Source organism: Polypterus senegalus, chromosome 11 (genome assembly GCF_016835505.1).
Source record: "Polypterus senegalus isolate Bchr_013 chromosome 11, ASM1683550v1, whole genome shotgun sequence".
Taxonomy (NCBI): Eukaryota; Metazoa; Chordata; class Cladistia; order Polypteriformes; family Polypteridae; genus Polypterus; species Polypterus senegalus.
The window spans coordinates 31497858-31515496 of record NC_053164.1 but is presented as its reverse complement, the minus strand read 5'-3'; the positions used below and the strand labels follow the sequence as shown (position 1 = coordinate 31515496).

At 41.3% G+C, this 17639-nt stretch overlaps 1 protein-coding gene across 2 annotated transcripts in view; it reads left to right on the top strand.

Annotated features, from left to right (window-relative positions):
- The window catches only part of prx (periaxin), an 80903-nt gene extending 70763 nt beyond the window's left edge, over positions 1–10140 (top strand). Inside the window, exons 7-8 of one of the 2 annotated variants that reach the window (XM_039768284.1) lie at positions 1489–3418; positions 3698–10140. In XM_039768284.1, coding sequence (XP_039624218.1) covers positions 1489–3418; positions 3698–8643 — 6876 coding nt within the window. In that variant the 3' untranslated portion in view covers positions 8644–10140. Of the gene's footprint in view, positions 1–1488 lie in introns of both variants that reach the window. The other variant, XM_039768283.1, reaches the window with a different exon arrangement.
- Positions 10141–17639: the final 7499 nt, after the last annotated feature.

The window sequence follows — 17639 nt, the reverse complement described above, 5'->3', positions numbered from 1 at the left end:
CAGGAACCAGCTTCAGTACATCTAAAAAAATACCATGTAATGCCCAGCTTTAGGTGTATCATAGGAAAACATGACAGATGTCTTACAATACAATACAACACAATTTATTTTTGTATAGCCCACAATCACACAAGAAGTGCCATAATGGGCTTTAACAGGCCCTGCCTTTTGGCAGCCTTGACTGTCTAAGAAGACAAGGAAAAACTCCACAAAAAAAAAAACCCCGGAAGGGAAGAAACCTTGGGAAAAGCAGTGAGAAAAAAAGTGAGAACCCTTTCCAGTTAGGCAGGGCATGCAGTGGTTGTCAAAAAGAAGGGGTTCAATACAATACAATACAATACACAGAACACAAGTAATCCTTAATACAATGTAATAGAAATGCAATAGAAATATTACAAGTACAGAGCAGAATTCAACAGTAGATGACATCACATAATACGATTCGTTGTCTTGTCTTTTGATAACTCATAAAAACAAAAAAAAAAGAAAACCTAAACATCAATGTTTATGCCACTTGATTAAAAAAGTTTCACTGAACATCTCAAACAATGAAGTGGTTATACATTATGATTATATGGCTTACACCTTAATCTAAGGCAACTTACAGTACATCATTCGATAGATACAACTGGTTATAATTGCAATTAGAGCTCATGCAAGTGAAGTGACTTACTTATGGTCACACAGTGTCAGTAGTGGGATTTGAACCCACATCCTCAGAATTTGAAGTCCAAAGTCTTAGCCCCTATGCCTGTTTATTAGTCTTGCTTAGCTGTCCAGCTTATTTGTTTCCACTAGGGTCTACCCAGGAGAAAAACATTTTCAGTCAAATGCCAAATTAACGCCTTCTTCTTCTTCTTGTTCATCCTAGTGGTTATCCCGTGTCAGTGTAGGGTCCACTGTCCGGCATGCACATTTCCATTTGGCACTGTCAATAACATCCTCAGGTCTAAGTCAGCATCCTTAATTTGATCCATCCACCAGCACTTTGATTGACCTCATGGTTTCCAACTGCGTGGTCTGAGACGGAGTGCGGTTTGCGCTACTGAGTCATTGGCTTTATGGATGATTTGGCCATGCCATCAGAGGCCTCATTATCCATCAGACATCCTCATTCATGACACGGTTAAATCATGTGAGCCCTAGGTACCATCAGAGCATCTTCATTTCCATGGCATGAAGGGGCTGCTCATGTTTCATGTTCGCTGGCCAACATTCACATCCATAAATGGCGACTGGGCGAACAACCACTTTATTGATTTTCGCCTTCAAGTAGATAGTCATCTTCCAGACGCAAGGATTCCCGTGACTTGCCTCCTTTTCAGTCCGGTCGCATTGATGTGGGTTCGAACGTCAGGTAGAGTGTTTCCATCCGAGGAGGGGATCGAGCCATGGTATTGAAATTGCATGGCATTCTTAATGTCGTAGCCTTCTTAATCAAAATTAACACCATGAGTGATTAATCAAAATTCTTTGTTTCTGTTGCAGAGTGTTAAAAGCATTGCTCCTCTGAGAAAGAAAAAGAAGAAAGCCAAGGCCGGTTCAAGGTTAAGTGCAGAAGTAACTCTTCCTGCATCAGGCAAATTCAAGAGGGAGGCCTCGCCAGCTAAGTTCGAACTGAGTCCAGTGGATGTGGAATTTGCCTTCCCAAAATTTCCAAAGCTGAAAGGTGTGAGCAAGACAAACACGGAAGGCGATATCAGCCTCAAAAGTCCAGAGATACAAGCTAGCGTTGCAAGACGGAAGAAAAAGAAAATCAGATTACCTAGAATGAGAGTAAAAGATGCCGCAGCAGCAAGAGCTGTGGCGGATGTGGATCTAAAATCACCAGCTGTGGAGATATCCGTGAAGAAGCCAGAAGGGAAGATAGAACTGGGTACTCCTGAAACTAAAGTCAAAACTAAAGAAAAATCCACAAAATTTGGAATTTCTTTCCCAAAAACTAAGAAACCAAAAGTTGATGCAGGACTTTCATGCTTAGAGGCAAGCAAAGGGATAAGTCCACCTGGAATCAAATTAAAGCCTCCAGATGTAGAGTTTGACTTTAGCCTCCCAACTGGAAAAGCAGATTCGAAGATTGCTAAAGGAGAGGTGAGTAAGGAAGATGTCAAAATCAAGACGCCTAAAGTGGAGCTTGATTTCGGTTTGCCCTCTGGCAAAGCTGAAGCCAAAATATCCGACCCAGATGTTGATGTTAAGGGCACAATGAAAGAAGGCATTAAATTTAAACCACCAAAACTTGATTTGGATATCAGCTTACCAAAAGGAAAGGTTGAGGATACAATAGCTATGCCAGAGGCTGAGGTGAAAAGTAAAGATGGTTTTAAATTTAAACCACCTAAATTGGATCTTGATCTTAGTCTGCCTGCAGGGAGTGTTGACTCAACTGAAGGAGACCTAGATAAGGATGGAAGACTCAGAATGCCTCAAGTGAAGATTCCAAAAATAGGGGTTTTCTTACCATCTGCTGAATTTGAGGGTGACACTTCCAAAGACAGATACAAAAGAGATTCTTACGGCAAGGAAGACAAGTATAAAGCTGGACTAAAGATGCCGTCTATTGACATTGATGCGCCATCATTAAACATTGAAATTGGTTTGCCAACATCTAAAGTAGACAGTGAAGGAGATGTGAAATTTCATCCAGCTGAGGGTAGTACAGAAGCTGGTCTAAAGGCTCCTGATGTTGAAATAAAAATGCCAAAAATGACACTTCCAAAATTTAGTGGAGCTGAGGGAGAAATTAAAGCTCCAAAGACTCAAGTGCATCATGGTAAAATGGAAATAGAAGGTCCAGATTTTAAATTAAAGGGGCCCAAAATAAAGATGCCATCATTTGGTGTTACCTTACCTACAATGACAAGAGATACATCTCAGGCAGAACATGAGCAAATGATTCATGAAGATGGTGAAACAGGAAAAATTAAGTTACCAACTGTCAAAATGCCTTCCATTGATATCTCGGTGCCTGTTCCAGATGTGGACTTGCATCTTCCTAAAGGAAAGACAAGTGGACCAGAAGCTGGCATAGATAAAAAAATTCATCACAGCCAGGAAGAGTTGGATATGAAAATGAAGATGCCAAAAATATCCATTCCAAAGTTCTCCATGTTTGGCAAGTTAGAAACACCATCAGCTGATGTAAATGTTTCCCCTCCTAAAGTAGATGTTAAATCTCCAAAAGTGGATCTGACTGTCGGAGACATTGAAGTTGAGGGGCCTTCCACTAAAGGAGCTAATATAACAATGCCAAAAATTGATATTTCTCTACCCAAAATAAAGCCACCGGATATGGATCTGAACATGCCTGAACTAGATATAGAGGGTCCTTCCATAAGGGGGCCTAAGATATCCATGCCAACAGTTGATATTTCCCTTCCCAAAATGAAACACCCTGAAGCAGATGTGGATATTGAAGGTCCTTCTGTAAAGGGTCCTAAGATTTCAATGCCAAAACTTGACATTTCTGTACCAAAAATGAAACATCCAGAAGCAGATCTGGATATTGAAGGTCCTTCTGTAAAAGGCCCTAAGATATCAATGCCAAAATTTGACATTTCCTTACCAAAAATGAAACACCCAGAGGCAGATCTGGATATTGAAGGTCCTTCTGTAAAGGGGCCTAAGATATCAATGCCAAAATTTGACATTTCATTACCAAAAATGAAACACCCAGAGGCAGATCTGGATATTGAAGGTCCTTCTGTAAAGGGGCCTAAGATATCCATGCCAACAGTTGACATTTCCTTACCAAAAATGAAACCTCCGGAAGCAGATCTGAATATTGAAGGTCCTTCTTTAAAGGGGCCTAAGATATCAGTGCCAACAGTTGATATTTCCTTACCAAAGATGCAACATCCAGAGGCAGATCTGGATATCAAAGGTCCTTCATTAAAAGGTCCTAAGATATCAATGCCAACGGTTAACATTTCCCTTCCCAAAATGAAACACCCCACAGTAGATCTGGATTTTCAAGATCCTTCACTAAAAGGGCCTAAGATAACCGTGCCAGAAGTTGACATTTCCCTGCCCAAAATGAAACACCCTGAAGCAGACCTGAATGCTGAGGGACCTTTTGTAAAGGGGTCTAAGATAGCTCTGCCAACAGTTGACATTTCCCTTCCAACAATAAAACCTTCAGACACAGAACTAGATATTGAGGGACCTTCTTTAAAAGGACCCAAAATAGGCATTCCAAAAGTTGACATCTCCCTTCCAAAACGAAAGTCAGCGGAAATAGGTGTGTCAGTGCCTGAAGGAGACGCCAGTCTTAGCATGCCATCGATGAAAATCCCAACCATTGACATCAACATGCCTAAAATAGATCTTGATTTAAGTATTTCAAAGACCATGGAAGGTGCAAGCATGGAGTTGCCTGAATCTACTAATGGTAGAAACTTTGAAGGGCCTGACATCCATCTCAAAATGCCTAAAATTTCTTTGCCAACATTTGGAGCCAAAGATAATGCTGAAGCAGAGTGTAAAGGTGATGTGAAACTCCCAAGAGCAAAAGTTGATAAGATGGCTTCTGAAGGTAGTAAACCAAAGCTCCCTACAGTTAAGGTTCCTGGACTTGATATCTCTGTACCAGAAGTGCCCGATGTGGATATCAATATTAAAGTACCAAAGAGTAAGGGTGATTATACTGTTGAAGGAGACATCAGTGGAAAACAACATGATTTGAACATCAAGGGTCCCAATGTTGAGATTGAAATGCCTAAACTTCCAAAATTCAAGAAGGATAAAAGTAATGTGGAAGTTCAACCACCTCATGTTGATATTGAGAGCGGTGATGCCAAAATGAAAGGACTTAAAATTAAGATGCCCAAATTTGGACTTTCCTTTCCCAAGGGTAAACTAAAAGAAGGTGAAGTTGACGTCTCAGGACAGCTGAATGCCAGTGGGAAGATCCCAGAAGGGAAGATTAAATTCCCAAAAGAAAAGCTTTCATTGGAAATGCCTGATGTGAATACAGATGGAAAGATAAAGCTTCCATCAGTGGCATTGCCATCTGTTGATATCTCAGCCCCAAAGGTGGACATTGATTTCAGCTTACCTAAAGGTAAAGGGGGTGATAAGGAGCAAGTAGGGCTGTTGAAGGGAGAAGATGAGAGACTTTCTTCTGGAGCCAGTCTTGATGTCCCAGATGTATCGCTGAAAATACCCAAGTTTACACTTCCGAAATTTACGGGCAAAGTAAAAACAGATAATGTTGAACTGGACAGCAAGCATCTTAAAGCTGATATACAGCCTAGCCCTGCAAAGGCAGATGTAGAAGGCAAAGTTCCTTCAGTAGAATTTGATGTTGATGGCAAATTGAAAGGAAAATATATGAAGATGAAAATGCCTAAAATGAAAATTCCTACTTTTGGTATTACAAAGAAGGATGAGGATGTGACTGTCATCACCCCTGATGTTGATACAAAGATTAAAAAAGGAAAAGTGCAAATGAAAAGCCCCACTATTGAACTTGAAGGCCCAGAGGGCAAAGTTAAATCACCAAAAATCAAATTCCCCAAATTTAAAATGTCATCACCAAAGACAAAACTGCCTGATGCTGAGGTTAAGATTGGTACTGAGAAAGGAGTTAAAGAGGGTGTTCAAACTCCAGATGTAACAATAGAAATGCCTAAGATTTCAATGCCAAAATTTGGAACCAAAGATGGAAAAATGGATGTTGATGTTAGTGTATCCGAGGAAGGAAAACTTAAAATGCCGTCTCTTGAAATTTCCCTCCCTACAGTTTCACATAAAGAGGGTGAGGCGCTGCTGCCAAAGGCAGAGGTTGATGTATCTGAAGCAGACATTAAAGGATATGAAGGTGATCTTAAAATCCCTAAAATGCCTAGTCTTGACATCTCTGCCCCCAAGTTTGAACTTGATATAAGTTTGCCTAAAGTTAAAGATGACTCTGCCTTAGATCCTAAGCTAGATATTAAAGCCAAGAAAGAAGGTGATCTTGATGGAACTGATCGGAAATTAAAAATACCTCAAATCGACTTACCTAAATTTGGCCACAAAGAAAAGAATATCAATCTGGAGCTTGACATTCCTGCAGGTAAAGCTGATGCTAAAATTGCTAAGCCTGAAATTTCCATATCAAAAGCGAGCGTAGATGTTCCTGACTTTGAAATGCAAGGCGCGGAAGGCAGGATTAAGATGCCAAAAATTAAAATGCCTAAAGTGGATATTTCTTTGCCCAAGGGGGACGGTGTTACAGAAAGTGAAGATAGGATTAGAAGACCTGAGTTTGAAGATCCTGCTACGGACGGCATGATAAAGTTGCCTTCATTTGGGAAACTCTCCGCTCCTACAGTAAAAGCACCAGAACTGGACCTTGAACTCAGCTTGAGGAGACCTAAACATGAAACAGAAATAGAAGGTAACTTGAAAGGGCCAAAGGGGACAGAAACTGACTTAGGTGTTGCTTCAGAAAAATCAGAGTATTATATCAAGATGCCTAAAATGAAAATGCCAGAACTATCCATTTCTGGTCCACAGATCAAAGGTAGTGATCTTGAAATTGATGTGGGACTGTCAAAGTTGGACACAGGAAAAGAGAAGATTAAGGGGGACTTACCCAAATTAGAAGGAAGTCCTGGTGTCACAATTAAGGCCCCAAAGATCAAAACCCCAAAAGTAGATGCAGATGTGAAGGCACCAGAGGCTGATATTGAAGGAACAAGTGGAAAATTTAAAATGAAAATTCCAAAGTTTGGTTTATCCACAGCAAAAGATGAGGGTGAAGTTAATGTAGACTTGCAGCAGGAAGCCAAGTTTAAGGTTCCAGATGTGGGATTTAATGTGACAAAAGATGGACACCACAGCACCAATATTGACCTTTCCCTTCCTAAGGACAGTAAAGTCAAAGGTTCTAAAAAAGATGGTAACCTTGAAGTTGATTTGCCATCTGTCGAACTGGACATCCCAGAAGGTGGTATCAAGGTGCCCAAATTAAAGATTCCTAAAATTGGTGTGACAACATCCAAAGAGAAGTTAGAAGGAGAAGTTGCTTTAGTGTCAGACTCAGAAGAAGCAGAAGAAAAAGCAAAGAAGCATCATTTCAAATTTCCCAATGTAGAAATTTCAAGCTCTAAACCTAAAGGGTATGCAGAAGTAGATGTCAAAACGTCTGGGAGAGATATGGACCTTGAAGGGCAAACAGATGGACTAAAGTTAAAAATGCCCAAAATCACAGTACCCTCTGTCGGTTTTTCAGATTCGAAAGACCAGCACTCTTCAACAGAACTGATTACCCCAGATTCTGAGGCAGACATCAAAATTCCAAAAATTGACATTAAGGTTCCAAAGCTTGACATTAATATTCCAAAAGTTGAAATTAAAGCCCCTGCCGTCAATGTAAAGGCCCCAGAAGAGGAATCATTGGAGATGGATGAGGAACATAAGTCCAAAGTTAAACTACCAAAGTTTGGAATTGCACTTCCTTCTGTCACACGGTCAGAAACTGAAACATCAGACGTAAAGTTAAAAGTAAAAGGACCACAAATCAAAGTTAAAAATGCTGAAGCGTGTTCCAAATCGCCACAGTCTAATGAGGAAGCTGAAGGGCCAAAGATGCCAAAAGTAAAAAAAGCCGTATTTGCTTTTCCAAGGTTTAATGGGGCGGATGCATCATTGAGCCATTCTCAAGGAGAAGTGAATCTGAAGGCTGGAGAAACTAAAATCAGAGTTCCCAAAATCAAAATGAAACCCACCTTTGGAAAATTGCGTTCCAAAACTAAAGGTCCCGAAGTGAATGGGGATGCCGAAGAAATAGATGGAGAGGAAGATGAAAAACATAAAACTGGAAAAATGAAGATTCCAAAAGTCACACTTGCAGTCTCTGCGAAGACAAGTGAAGGGGTGAGTTATCATGTGAATGGACAAAGTGACCCCGCTGCAACAAATGCATCTCAGCAAGACAAGAGTAAATTTGGGAAGGTGAAGATTCCCAAAATCGAATTTTCCTCACCCTATTCCAAGGGGACAGAAGATGAAGGGGAGGCTGAAATGAACATGAAGTTGGTCAAGGAAGAGGAAGCATCCATGTCAAATGGAGACAGTAAGGGCTTAAAATTTAAATCTCCAAAAATTACATTTTCTGGATTTAAAAAGAAAACTGGGAAAGAAGAGATTGAAAAGCCCGTGTCTTCCAGTGCCAGGACTGAAATGGCCTGTCTAGAATCTGGGGATAAACCCATCTCACAGTCTCCCAAGCCCAAAGTTTCCATAGGTTTGTTTTCCAGCAAATCCAGAGGGGAATACTCCGTGGAACAAAGAACCAATGGTCAGGAGGCCCAAGAAGAAAGTGGCAAACTTTATCTGGAAGGTAGAGGAGACAAGTCCCCAAAGTTTAAGCTCCCGAAATTCTCCCTCAGCCCCAAATCAAAAGGGGTCCTGGTGATAACCCCTGAGAGTTCCCCAAAGGCAAGCCAACGTTCCTCACAACAAAAGGAAGGGGAAGAATCATCTTCTGGTTTTAAAATCCAGATGCCAAGGGTGGGGTTCAAGTCCCGTCAAGACGAGCACACGTCGGAGGAGCGGATCATCATGGATGATGAGGATGAAAGTGTGATCATTGTGTCTAAGACATCTAAACACACAATAACAGAATCAGTGACTGAAAAATCCACCACCATTTAACCAGTCGCTCTCAGAGGTGGGACTAGAGACACGGTTAACAGAGAAGGTGTACCACTCTGATGCAGTTACTGTACATGTTTCAAAGAAGCGACCATTTTATACAGTATATACATTTTTGTTTGTTCTTTTTAATTGCAGAGTTTTCTTTACTAAATATACATTTACTTTTATGTTTTTTCGCTCCAATTCACATGTATAGTTCTTTTACATGGGTGCATATTCAGTGGAGTTCAGGATAAAGCTAAAGAGCCAAATAGGTAACAACAGCCACAAAACAGACGTGCACACAAGTTCACCTGACAGGTTTAAGTTTCACAATTAAAAAGAGCCAGTGACTGAACGATTTCTTTTTAGCTTATTTCTGCTAAACGTTGAAGATATGACAGAGGTGTTTTTGGCCAGCCAATATCTTATTGTCTTCTAGTTTTCAGAAGTTAAACAGCAGATGGCTGCACTTTCTTACCTGTTTATTGTGATGAGATTCTATTTGGACCGAGTAAGTGGCTGGAGGTTCAGAGAAGGTCGGGTAAAAGGACACAAAATCCTGAAATAGAGCCTGCAGTTTGATTTCAAATGTGATTTGCTTGGGCATTGATTTGGAAGGTCGACAGGCTGTGTTTGTGCCTCAGCCTTCGCTGCTTTCATTTGTGTTTCAGTGTGCTGTGACGTTCGGAAAGTCCTGCTGGTGACATTTGTGAAGTGTTTTAGGTTTGGGATTATCATAAATGGTAGTTGTAGTACACAGGGAAGCAGTTAAACTTTTGAGAAATTTAAGGCAGTATACTAGTCAGTGCTTAGAATTGAGCACCATTGAAGATAAAATCTAATGAAAATATTTGAACAGAAAAAGTACTGAAGGACCTCCAAAATTAAAGCTGACAAAGTGATCAATGCATCTCCAAGTTGTTTTTGTAGTGATCCCTATGAATGTTTATTTTTACTGTATTTTACTAACGGATACAACACAGAAAACAGTGTAAGGTAATGAGAAAAAGTAATGGTGTCCAACAGTTGTCATTTTTCTCATGTTCCATGGGCTTTTCCCTTGTTACTTTCTCCCAAAGACATGCACACTGTTAAAATCTCTTTTAGTAACGGCAAGTACTCCAATGCTGAAACCAAACTGCCAACCTCCACGTCACTTCCCCCAATTTCAGTTTATTCTTTATTTTATTGCAGTCAACATGTATTAAAGCCATTCGAAATAAAGGCGACATCATATTTGCAATGCAGAAAGTATACAACACAGAAGACAGCATAAAGCAATGAGCAAAAGTAATGATACCCAAGACACATCTTCTTCACAGGTCTCACTGTCTGCCTGAGATTTCCCATGGGTACCCCCCCCGCCTACACCCCCCGCCCCCCCAAATCCCAAAGACATAACGCACTGTTTAAATCGCATTTACTAATTGCAAGTACCCCAATGCAGAAACAAGATTGTCCATCCCCACACTACTCCCCCTCTGTTCTACTTTTTCTTTATTTTACTAAATACAAGTGTAGAAAAAAGCCAAGCACAATGACACCTTTTATTGGCTAACTAGATTCAAAATAAAAGGTAAAATAAAAATTCATAAAATAAAAGGTGTCATTTTGCTTGGCTTTTCTCTACATTCATAATGGCTAACACAGTACAACACCCTAGTACTAAATACAAGTGTGAAATACAGTAATTTATAAAGAAAGGCAACACAATATTTGCAATGCAGAAAATATGGAATACAGAAAGTATACAACACAGAAGATAGTTTAAAATCACAGGCAATAGTAATAATACCCAAGAGTCATCATTTTCACATGTCTCACTCTCCGCCTGGTCTTCTCTCTGGGTAGTTCCTCCCAAATCCCAAAGTCATGCATGTGTAGCTCTACTTGCATCTCAGCCCTGCTTTTCCTCCCACAATGAGATGTGAGGGTCTACATCAGTGTGCCCCATGGTGGACTAACTGTCCAGGGATGGTGCCTGCCTTATACCTGATGTTGTTCAGATGTGCTCTGGCTCCCTAAGACGCTAACATTTAATCAGATAGATTCAGTATATAGAATGATGGTTGACCCATCAATGGGTGAATAAGTACTGGTCAGATTATTACATATAAAGTGCTGTTTCATTTTCTTTACTGACTTACAGAGAGATTTACTTAGATTTAGTTCCTACCGTGTTGATCATTGCATTAGGTAGCAGGCATTCGACCATAGCAGCTTCAAAGACAAACAGTATATTTTATATATAAAGGGCTGAGAGTTACTCAAAGTCAAAATTTAGTCGAGGTCAAAACAAGGGTCACCCAATCTATTGACAAAGCCAAAACAAGAACAAAAATCAAAGTTCGGGAACAAGAGCAAAAGATGTGAGAACCGGGAAAGCAAAAATAAAGATCATGAAAGTCATAAGTAAGGCTTGTTATCCACAAACTGAGATGCAAAATTGCAGTCCAAACAACCTTTCAGCCTCACACCAATTGTTCCCTCAAAGTCGTGACCCTAGAGGTCACACCCCTAGCAACCAAGATCCACATCACGATGACAGAATTCACATGATGGCAGCACTCAAGAAAAAATGAAATGGTTGTCGCCAGATTATAAGTTCCTCGTAAATAATAATTCTATCTATCTATCTATCTATCTATCTATCTATCTATCTATCTATCTATCTATCTATCTATCTATCTATTTATCTGTCTGTCTGTCTAATCTCGTTGTATTTGTAAGATAATAAATCTTGATGCTTGCGCCTTTATCAGTGTGATCATAATGATGTGAATCCAAGGCAGGCATCTCCAAAAATGGTTCATTGATACTCTTTGCGTCACAGCTCTCTCTTTAAAAAATAATAATAATAATTCACGGTCCAACTTTTTCTGCAATAAAATTCAAGGCTGATGATGTTTGCCGTGTACACTAGAGACTCCACAAATGCATACACGCTTTGCTAATTTGGAATGAGATATCAACACAAAAAGGACAAATGTCGACAGAGATGTTTGGAAAAAGCTGCCGTCATAAGGTAGTGCAAGTCATTAGTTTAGGGATCATAATAATAGAAAGTTACCCCGATTTTTGCTTAAGGAGCTATGGATGGTCCTGTAAGGTTTTGTCACTCTGGGGTACATCCCTGATGGTGAGATGATTATCATCTATAGCAGGTGTAATTAAATATGTAAGGTCTGCTACATTTTTGAAGTGAACGTCGGTGTCAAAATAGCAATTCAAACACACAAAGTAATGAATGGAGAAAATGACTTCTGGTTATTCAGACACTTCCCAGTGTTTAATGAGAACAGACTATGATCCATAAGCTTGTGGCTATGCAGAGGGGGGGCAAACAGTCCTGGTGGGGCACACTGATTGATTATGTGCTTTTATCACACCTAGCTGTAATAGTTAGCAGCTACTCTGAGTCTGTAGTGAAACCTTCTCAGCAAATTGTCAATAGAACATGACTTTCTACAAAGTATCAGAAATGTGTCCTGTCTTTTAAGCACATATGGCTGGACTTATCTGGCTCAGCTGTAGTCGGATCGACTACTGTATTTTCTGAAATAAGAAAGTAACTGATAGGAAGTACTTTGTGTGCTCATGAGAAGTTCATGGTCATACTCTGACTCTTTGGCCCTGCTGCCTACTGTATTACAAATGTGACAGTCTGTGCCTATTCAGCCTATTCAGAGTCAACAGCTAAGGGAGTGTGCTGTGTCTTGTATGATTCACTTCTTAGCATCTCCCTCCCTCAAACACTTTGTCCTCTGTAACTTCAGTTTGATTTCTTTTGACTACTTCAGGTTTGGTCCTTACCTGACAGTGTATCATATATGCTGGGTCCGACTACCTCTTGTCCCATGTCACTCAAAACTTAATACAAGTCCGTATCGATCAATTTGACAGCAGCTGAAACATGATGAAATACAATTCTTAAAATATTGTGGAGGAATTGTCTCTTAGATATCATACACCCACCACTTTATAGGTAGGGCCCTGACTCTGAAATGCTAAAAGTGAAACAGCAACCAAAATCACACAAAGGAAAAAGTTTGTTCATACGCGTAACATACCTTCTAAATATTCTAAATATTAAATTGGGTTGAAACAAAGCTGCAGCCACTACAGTTTCCAGCTTTCACACAGTGCAGCACCTCAGAATGGACTGCAAGTCTACACTCAAATGTTTCTGCTTCTCTGCTGTTGAGTATCTTTTGTCAAATTGTAAATGGCTGTAAAACAAGGTGATACTTGTGTCAGGGTGGCATGTGGATTTCAAAGAAATGATGAGGCTATGTGAGAAGCAATGAAAGTTACCCTGGCCTGCTGTGAGTTTTTATTCGTTTTAGACCACATTCATCCCAAATCCCAACATTTATTCTTCAAGACAGGGGGCATCCGATTAAACATTTAAAACTTTTTAGAATAATGGCTTCGCAGATGATGTTTTTCAATTTGGACCAGAGTGGTTAATCAAAGAAATTTCTTTTTTACATTTCAAGTCAAAATATTCTGTTTTTCTTTGAGTCTTGTTTGAGTGTTCACAGCTATCTGCTTATATTAACAAGGGGCATGTGTCAAAAAAACAAAAAAGAAAAAAATGTTAACTGATTGCTTTAATAAATGAATGTCATTGTATGTCCATGAAAGAAACAGCACCTTCTTCATATGCCTGTAACTGTACTGTGCACTGACTATAATTATAATTAATATATGACAGAATGCAACTTTACTGATTGAAAGTATGTCCTTTTTATGTAGAAAAACACACAATTAAATGTTTTTATGAGTGATACAGAATTACACCAAGTCAGATTGTGGAAGCATTTCAATCTTTTCATAATAGGGTCATTCAAAAGGTTTCTGCACTGTTATATTTTCGTTGGAAACGGTGAAGGCGGGAGGAGCAGTAATTGGTTGAGTCTGAGAATGTCATGTGACTAGTTCTGTCTGGCAAGCCGGCTGCCCTTGCAGTTTAGTATAAGAGTTGTCTCCCTGTGGTGAAGATGGTTATAACTTATAAATTGGACCAAAGTTCTGTCATACGCTTTTTGTGGGCAGAAGGTGTGCTGGGAGCAAAAATTCATCTCCGCATGTATGCTCAGGTTGGGGATAAAGTTCTCTCTCGTAGAGTCGTCTGTAAATGGATTGAAATGTTTAAAAATGGCCGTACTAGTGCTCCGGACATCTAGCTACAGCCACGACTACGAGGAATGAAGAAAGAACCCTGATGTGAAAGCGGCGGTGCATCAGTGGCTACACACTCAACCAAAAACATATTTTTGCTGATGGCATTAAAAAGTTGGTACGACGTTGGGAAAATCGCATCGCAAAGGAAGGTGACTATGTAGAAAAGTGATGTAATTTGTTTTTGAAATTCTTAATAAATAGAGTTACAAAAAGTGCTGATTTCCATAAACATTTAAAGACAATAAAAAGTACCTAATTCTAGTGGGCAACTATTTAGAAAATTGTAACACTGGCCTGTTTTGACAGCTCAACCCCAAGTGTGCTGTTAAGATTATCTAATTCCATCGAGCCCTGCAGTGGGCTGGCGCCCTGACCGGGGTTTGTGTCGTGCCTTGCGCCCTGTGTTGGCTGGGATTGGCTCTAGCAGACCCCCGTGACCCTATAGTTAGGATATAGCGGGTTGGATAATGGATTTAGAAAATGCTTTATTGTGTTTGGTAAGAGTGGAGTCAATCAACAACTTTTGTCAAAACCATGCCTTCAAAGAACTCTGGATATGTAAACGTTAAAATATCCACTTGCTGCACGGACATCGAACTATCGGACATAAGTTTGCATCCCTATTACTTGCCCAGAGAGTTTGGACGTGTCATTGTTGCTATTGTTTACATCCCCTCCTGGGCGAACGCAGAGATAGCAGGTGACGTCATCCATTCTGCGGTTGCTAAGTTACAAACACAGCACCCTGAGGCGCTTCAGCCTCACTACAAACCAAGAGTGAAGGAGCTACCTACAACCACACACTCATTAAGGAAGTGGTCCCCTGAGGCAGAGCAGGCTCTGAGAGACTGCTCTGGAACTACAGACTGGGATATCCTAAAGGGGTCACATAGTGAGAACATTGAGGAGGTTGTTGACTGCACTACTGACTAGATAAACTTCTGTATGGACATTATAGTTTGAGTAAGAACAGTACACTGCTATGCTAACAACAAGCCATGGATTCCAAGTGACATCAAGGGCTTTTTGAACCAGAAGAAAAGGGCTTTTAAAGGAGATGATCAGCATGAGCTCAAGCGCATATAGAAGGAACTCCGAGTCCAGCTCAGGGTGGTGAAGGAGCAGTACAGGAGAAAGCTGGAGGAGAAGTTGCAGAATAACAACATGAAGGAAGTGTGGGATGGGATGAAGATCATCGCTGGCTGCAGCTCGAAGCGGGGTGACACCATTGAGAGGGATGTAGAGAGAGCAAACCAGATGAACAACTTCTTCAACAGGTTTGACCACCCTAACCCACTCTCACCTCAGAGTACTGCACCCTCCACCCATCCTTCTGCTGATACCAGCATAGGAGAGAGTTTCCCCCAACCCACAATTACAGCAGCCCAGGTAAGCAGAGAGGAGACTTTGTGCCAGCAAAGCAGCTGGGGAGTTCTCTACAGCGTATCTTCAACCTGAGCCTGGAACAGGGTAGAGTCACAAAGGCTTTGGAAAACATCTTGCATCACCCCGGTCCCAAAGGTATCATGTCCTAGTGAGCTGAATGACTTCTGGCCTGTCGCTCTGATGTCACATGTGATGAAGACCATGGAGCGGCTGCTGCTTCACTACCTGAGGCCACAGGTCCGCCACGCCCTTGACCCTCTGCAGTTCGCATACCAGGAGAAGGTGGGAGTGGAGGATGTCATCATCTATATGTACACCGATCCCTCTCCCACTTGGACAGAGGCAGTGGTGCTGTAAGAATTATGTTTCTGGACTTCTCTAGTGCCTTCAACACCATCCAACCTCTGCTCCTTAGGAACAAGCTGACAGAGATGGGAGTAGATTCATACCTGGTGGCATGGATCATGGACTATCTTAAAGACAGACCTCAGTATGTGCGTCTGGGGAACTGCAGGTCTGACATTGTGGTCAGCAGCACAGGACCGCCGCAGGGGACTGTATTTTCTCCGGTCCTGTTCGGCCTATATACATCGGACTTCCAATACAACTCGGAGTCCTGCCACGTGCAAAAATACGTAGACAACACTGCTATCGTGGGCTACATCAGGAGTGGGCAGGAGGTTGAATATAGGAAACTAATCAAGGACTTTGTTAAATGGTGCGACTCAAACCACCTCAACTGAACACCAGCAAAACCAAGGAGCTGGTGGTGGATTTTAGGAGGCCCAGGCCCCTCCTGGACCCCGTGATCATCAGAGGTGACTGTTTGCAGAGGGTACAGACCTATAAATACCTGGGTGTGCAGCTGGATGATAAATTGGACTGGACTGCCAAAACTAATGCTCTGTGTAAGAAAGGTCAGAGCTGACTATACTTCCTTAGAAGGTTGGTGTCCTTCAACATCTGCAATAAGATGTTGCAAATGTTCTATCGGACGGTTGTGGTGAGCGCCCTCTTCTACGCAGTGGTGTGCCGGGGAGGCGGCATAAAGATGAAGGACGCCTAATGCCTGGACAAACTGGTGAGGAAGGCAGGCTCTATTGTAGACACGGAGCTGGACAGTTTGACATCCATGGCAGAGCGACGGGCACTGAGCAGGCTCCTGTCAATCATGGAGAATCCACTGCATCCACTGAACAGGATCATCTCCAGACAGAGGAGCAGCTTCAGCGACAGACTGCTGTCACCGTCCTGCTCCACTGACAGACTGAGGAGATTGTTCCTCCCACACAATATGTGACTCTTCAATTCCACCCAGGGGGTAAACGCTAATATTATGCAAAATTATTGTCTGTCTGTTATACCTTAATTGTTATCACTCTTTAATTTAATATTGTTCTTTATCAGTATGCTGCTGCTGGAGTATGTGAATTTCCCCTTGGGATTAATAAAGTATCTATCTATCTCAAAGAGCCGCTCTGCCCCAGAGGAAAAATAACCAGAAGAGTTCAATGTATTAAAAGTTAAACCTTTATCAAAAGTAACAAGGAAGAAATGATGAGGAAAAAACAATTTGTCACTCCAATGTAGGTGTTATCTGAGTAAATGTGTTGTTGATATTATTATGGGATACGGTTGGTTCTGTCCTGATTATCACGAAGAGTGGCTTTGCCGTTTTCCTACTTCCTGACACCATCAAATACGTTACAAAAATACAGTGGACTCAGAAAGTATTCAGACCCCATCACTTTCTGCACACTTTATTATATTGTAAATTTAAATTTAAATGGATACTTTTACAGTTTTGCCCATCAATCTACACTCAATAACCCATAATGACAAAGTGAAAACATGTTTTCAGAAAGAAGTATTCAGACCCCTAATTCAGTACTTTGGAGAAGCCCCTTTGGCAACAAGTCCAGCTTTGAACCTTCTTGGGTAAGTCCCTACAACAGTGGTTCCCAAACTCGGTCCTGGGACCCCCTGTAGCTGCAGGTTTGTCCCATTCTTCCTGGTAGACCATTGAGAGAGAGAGTCCACGGCTTAGCATTTTGTAGTCAGTTTTTAAATAAATAAACAAGTAAATAGCTCAATCTCTGAGGGTGTGCGTGCTTGTGTGGCTGCAGGAGGTTGGTTGAGTGATCGAGATTGGGCGCACTAGCACATGAGAAAAAATGAAGATGAAGATAGTGTCCGATCAGCCAGTACACAGGAGTGGAGGCAAGCGGTCAGGGCCCAGTGGAATGAGCAATCAATGTTCAAGGGGTGGATCGTTTCCCCCCTGAATAACTGAGGGGGAATGAGAATAAACAGAAGTCTCCCTAGGGATCCAGAAGGTTCCAGTGTTTGAGAATGAGGAAGACGGGAGATGGGAGAGGTGGCTTGGGGTGTCACGGCAGATGCATCGATGGAAGCAGTTATGGTTGACTCTCAAACTC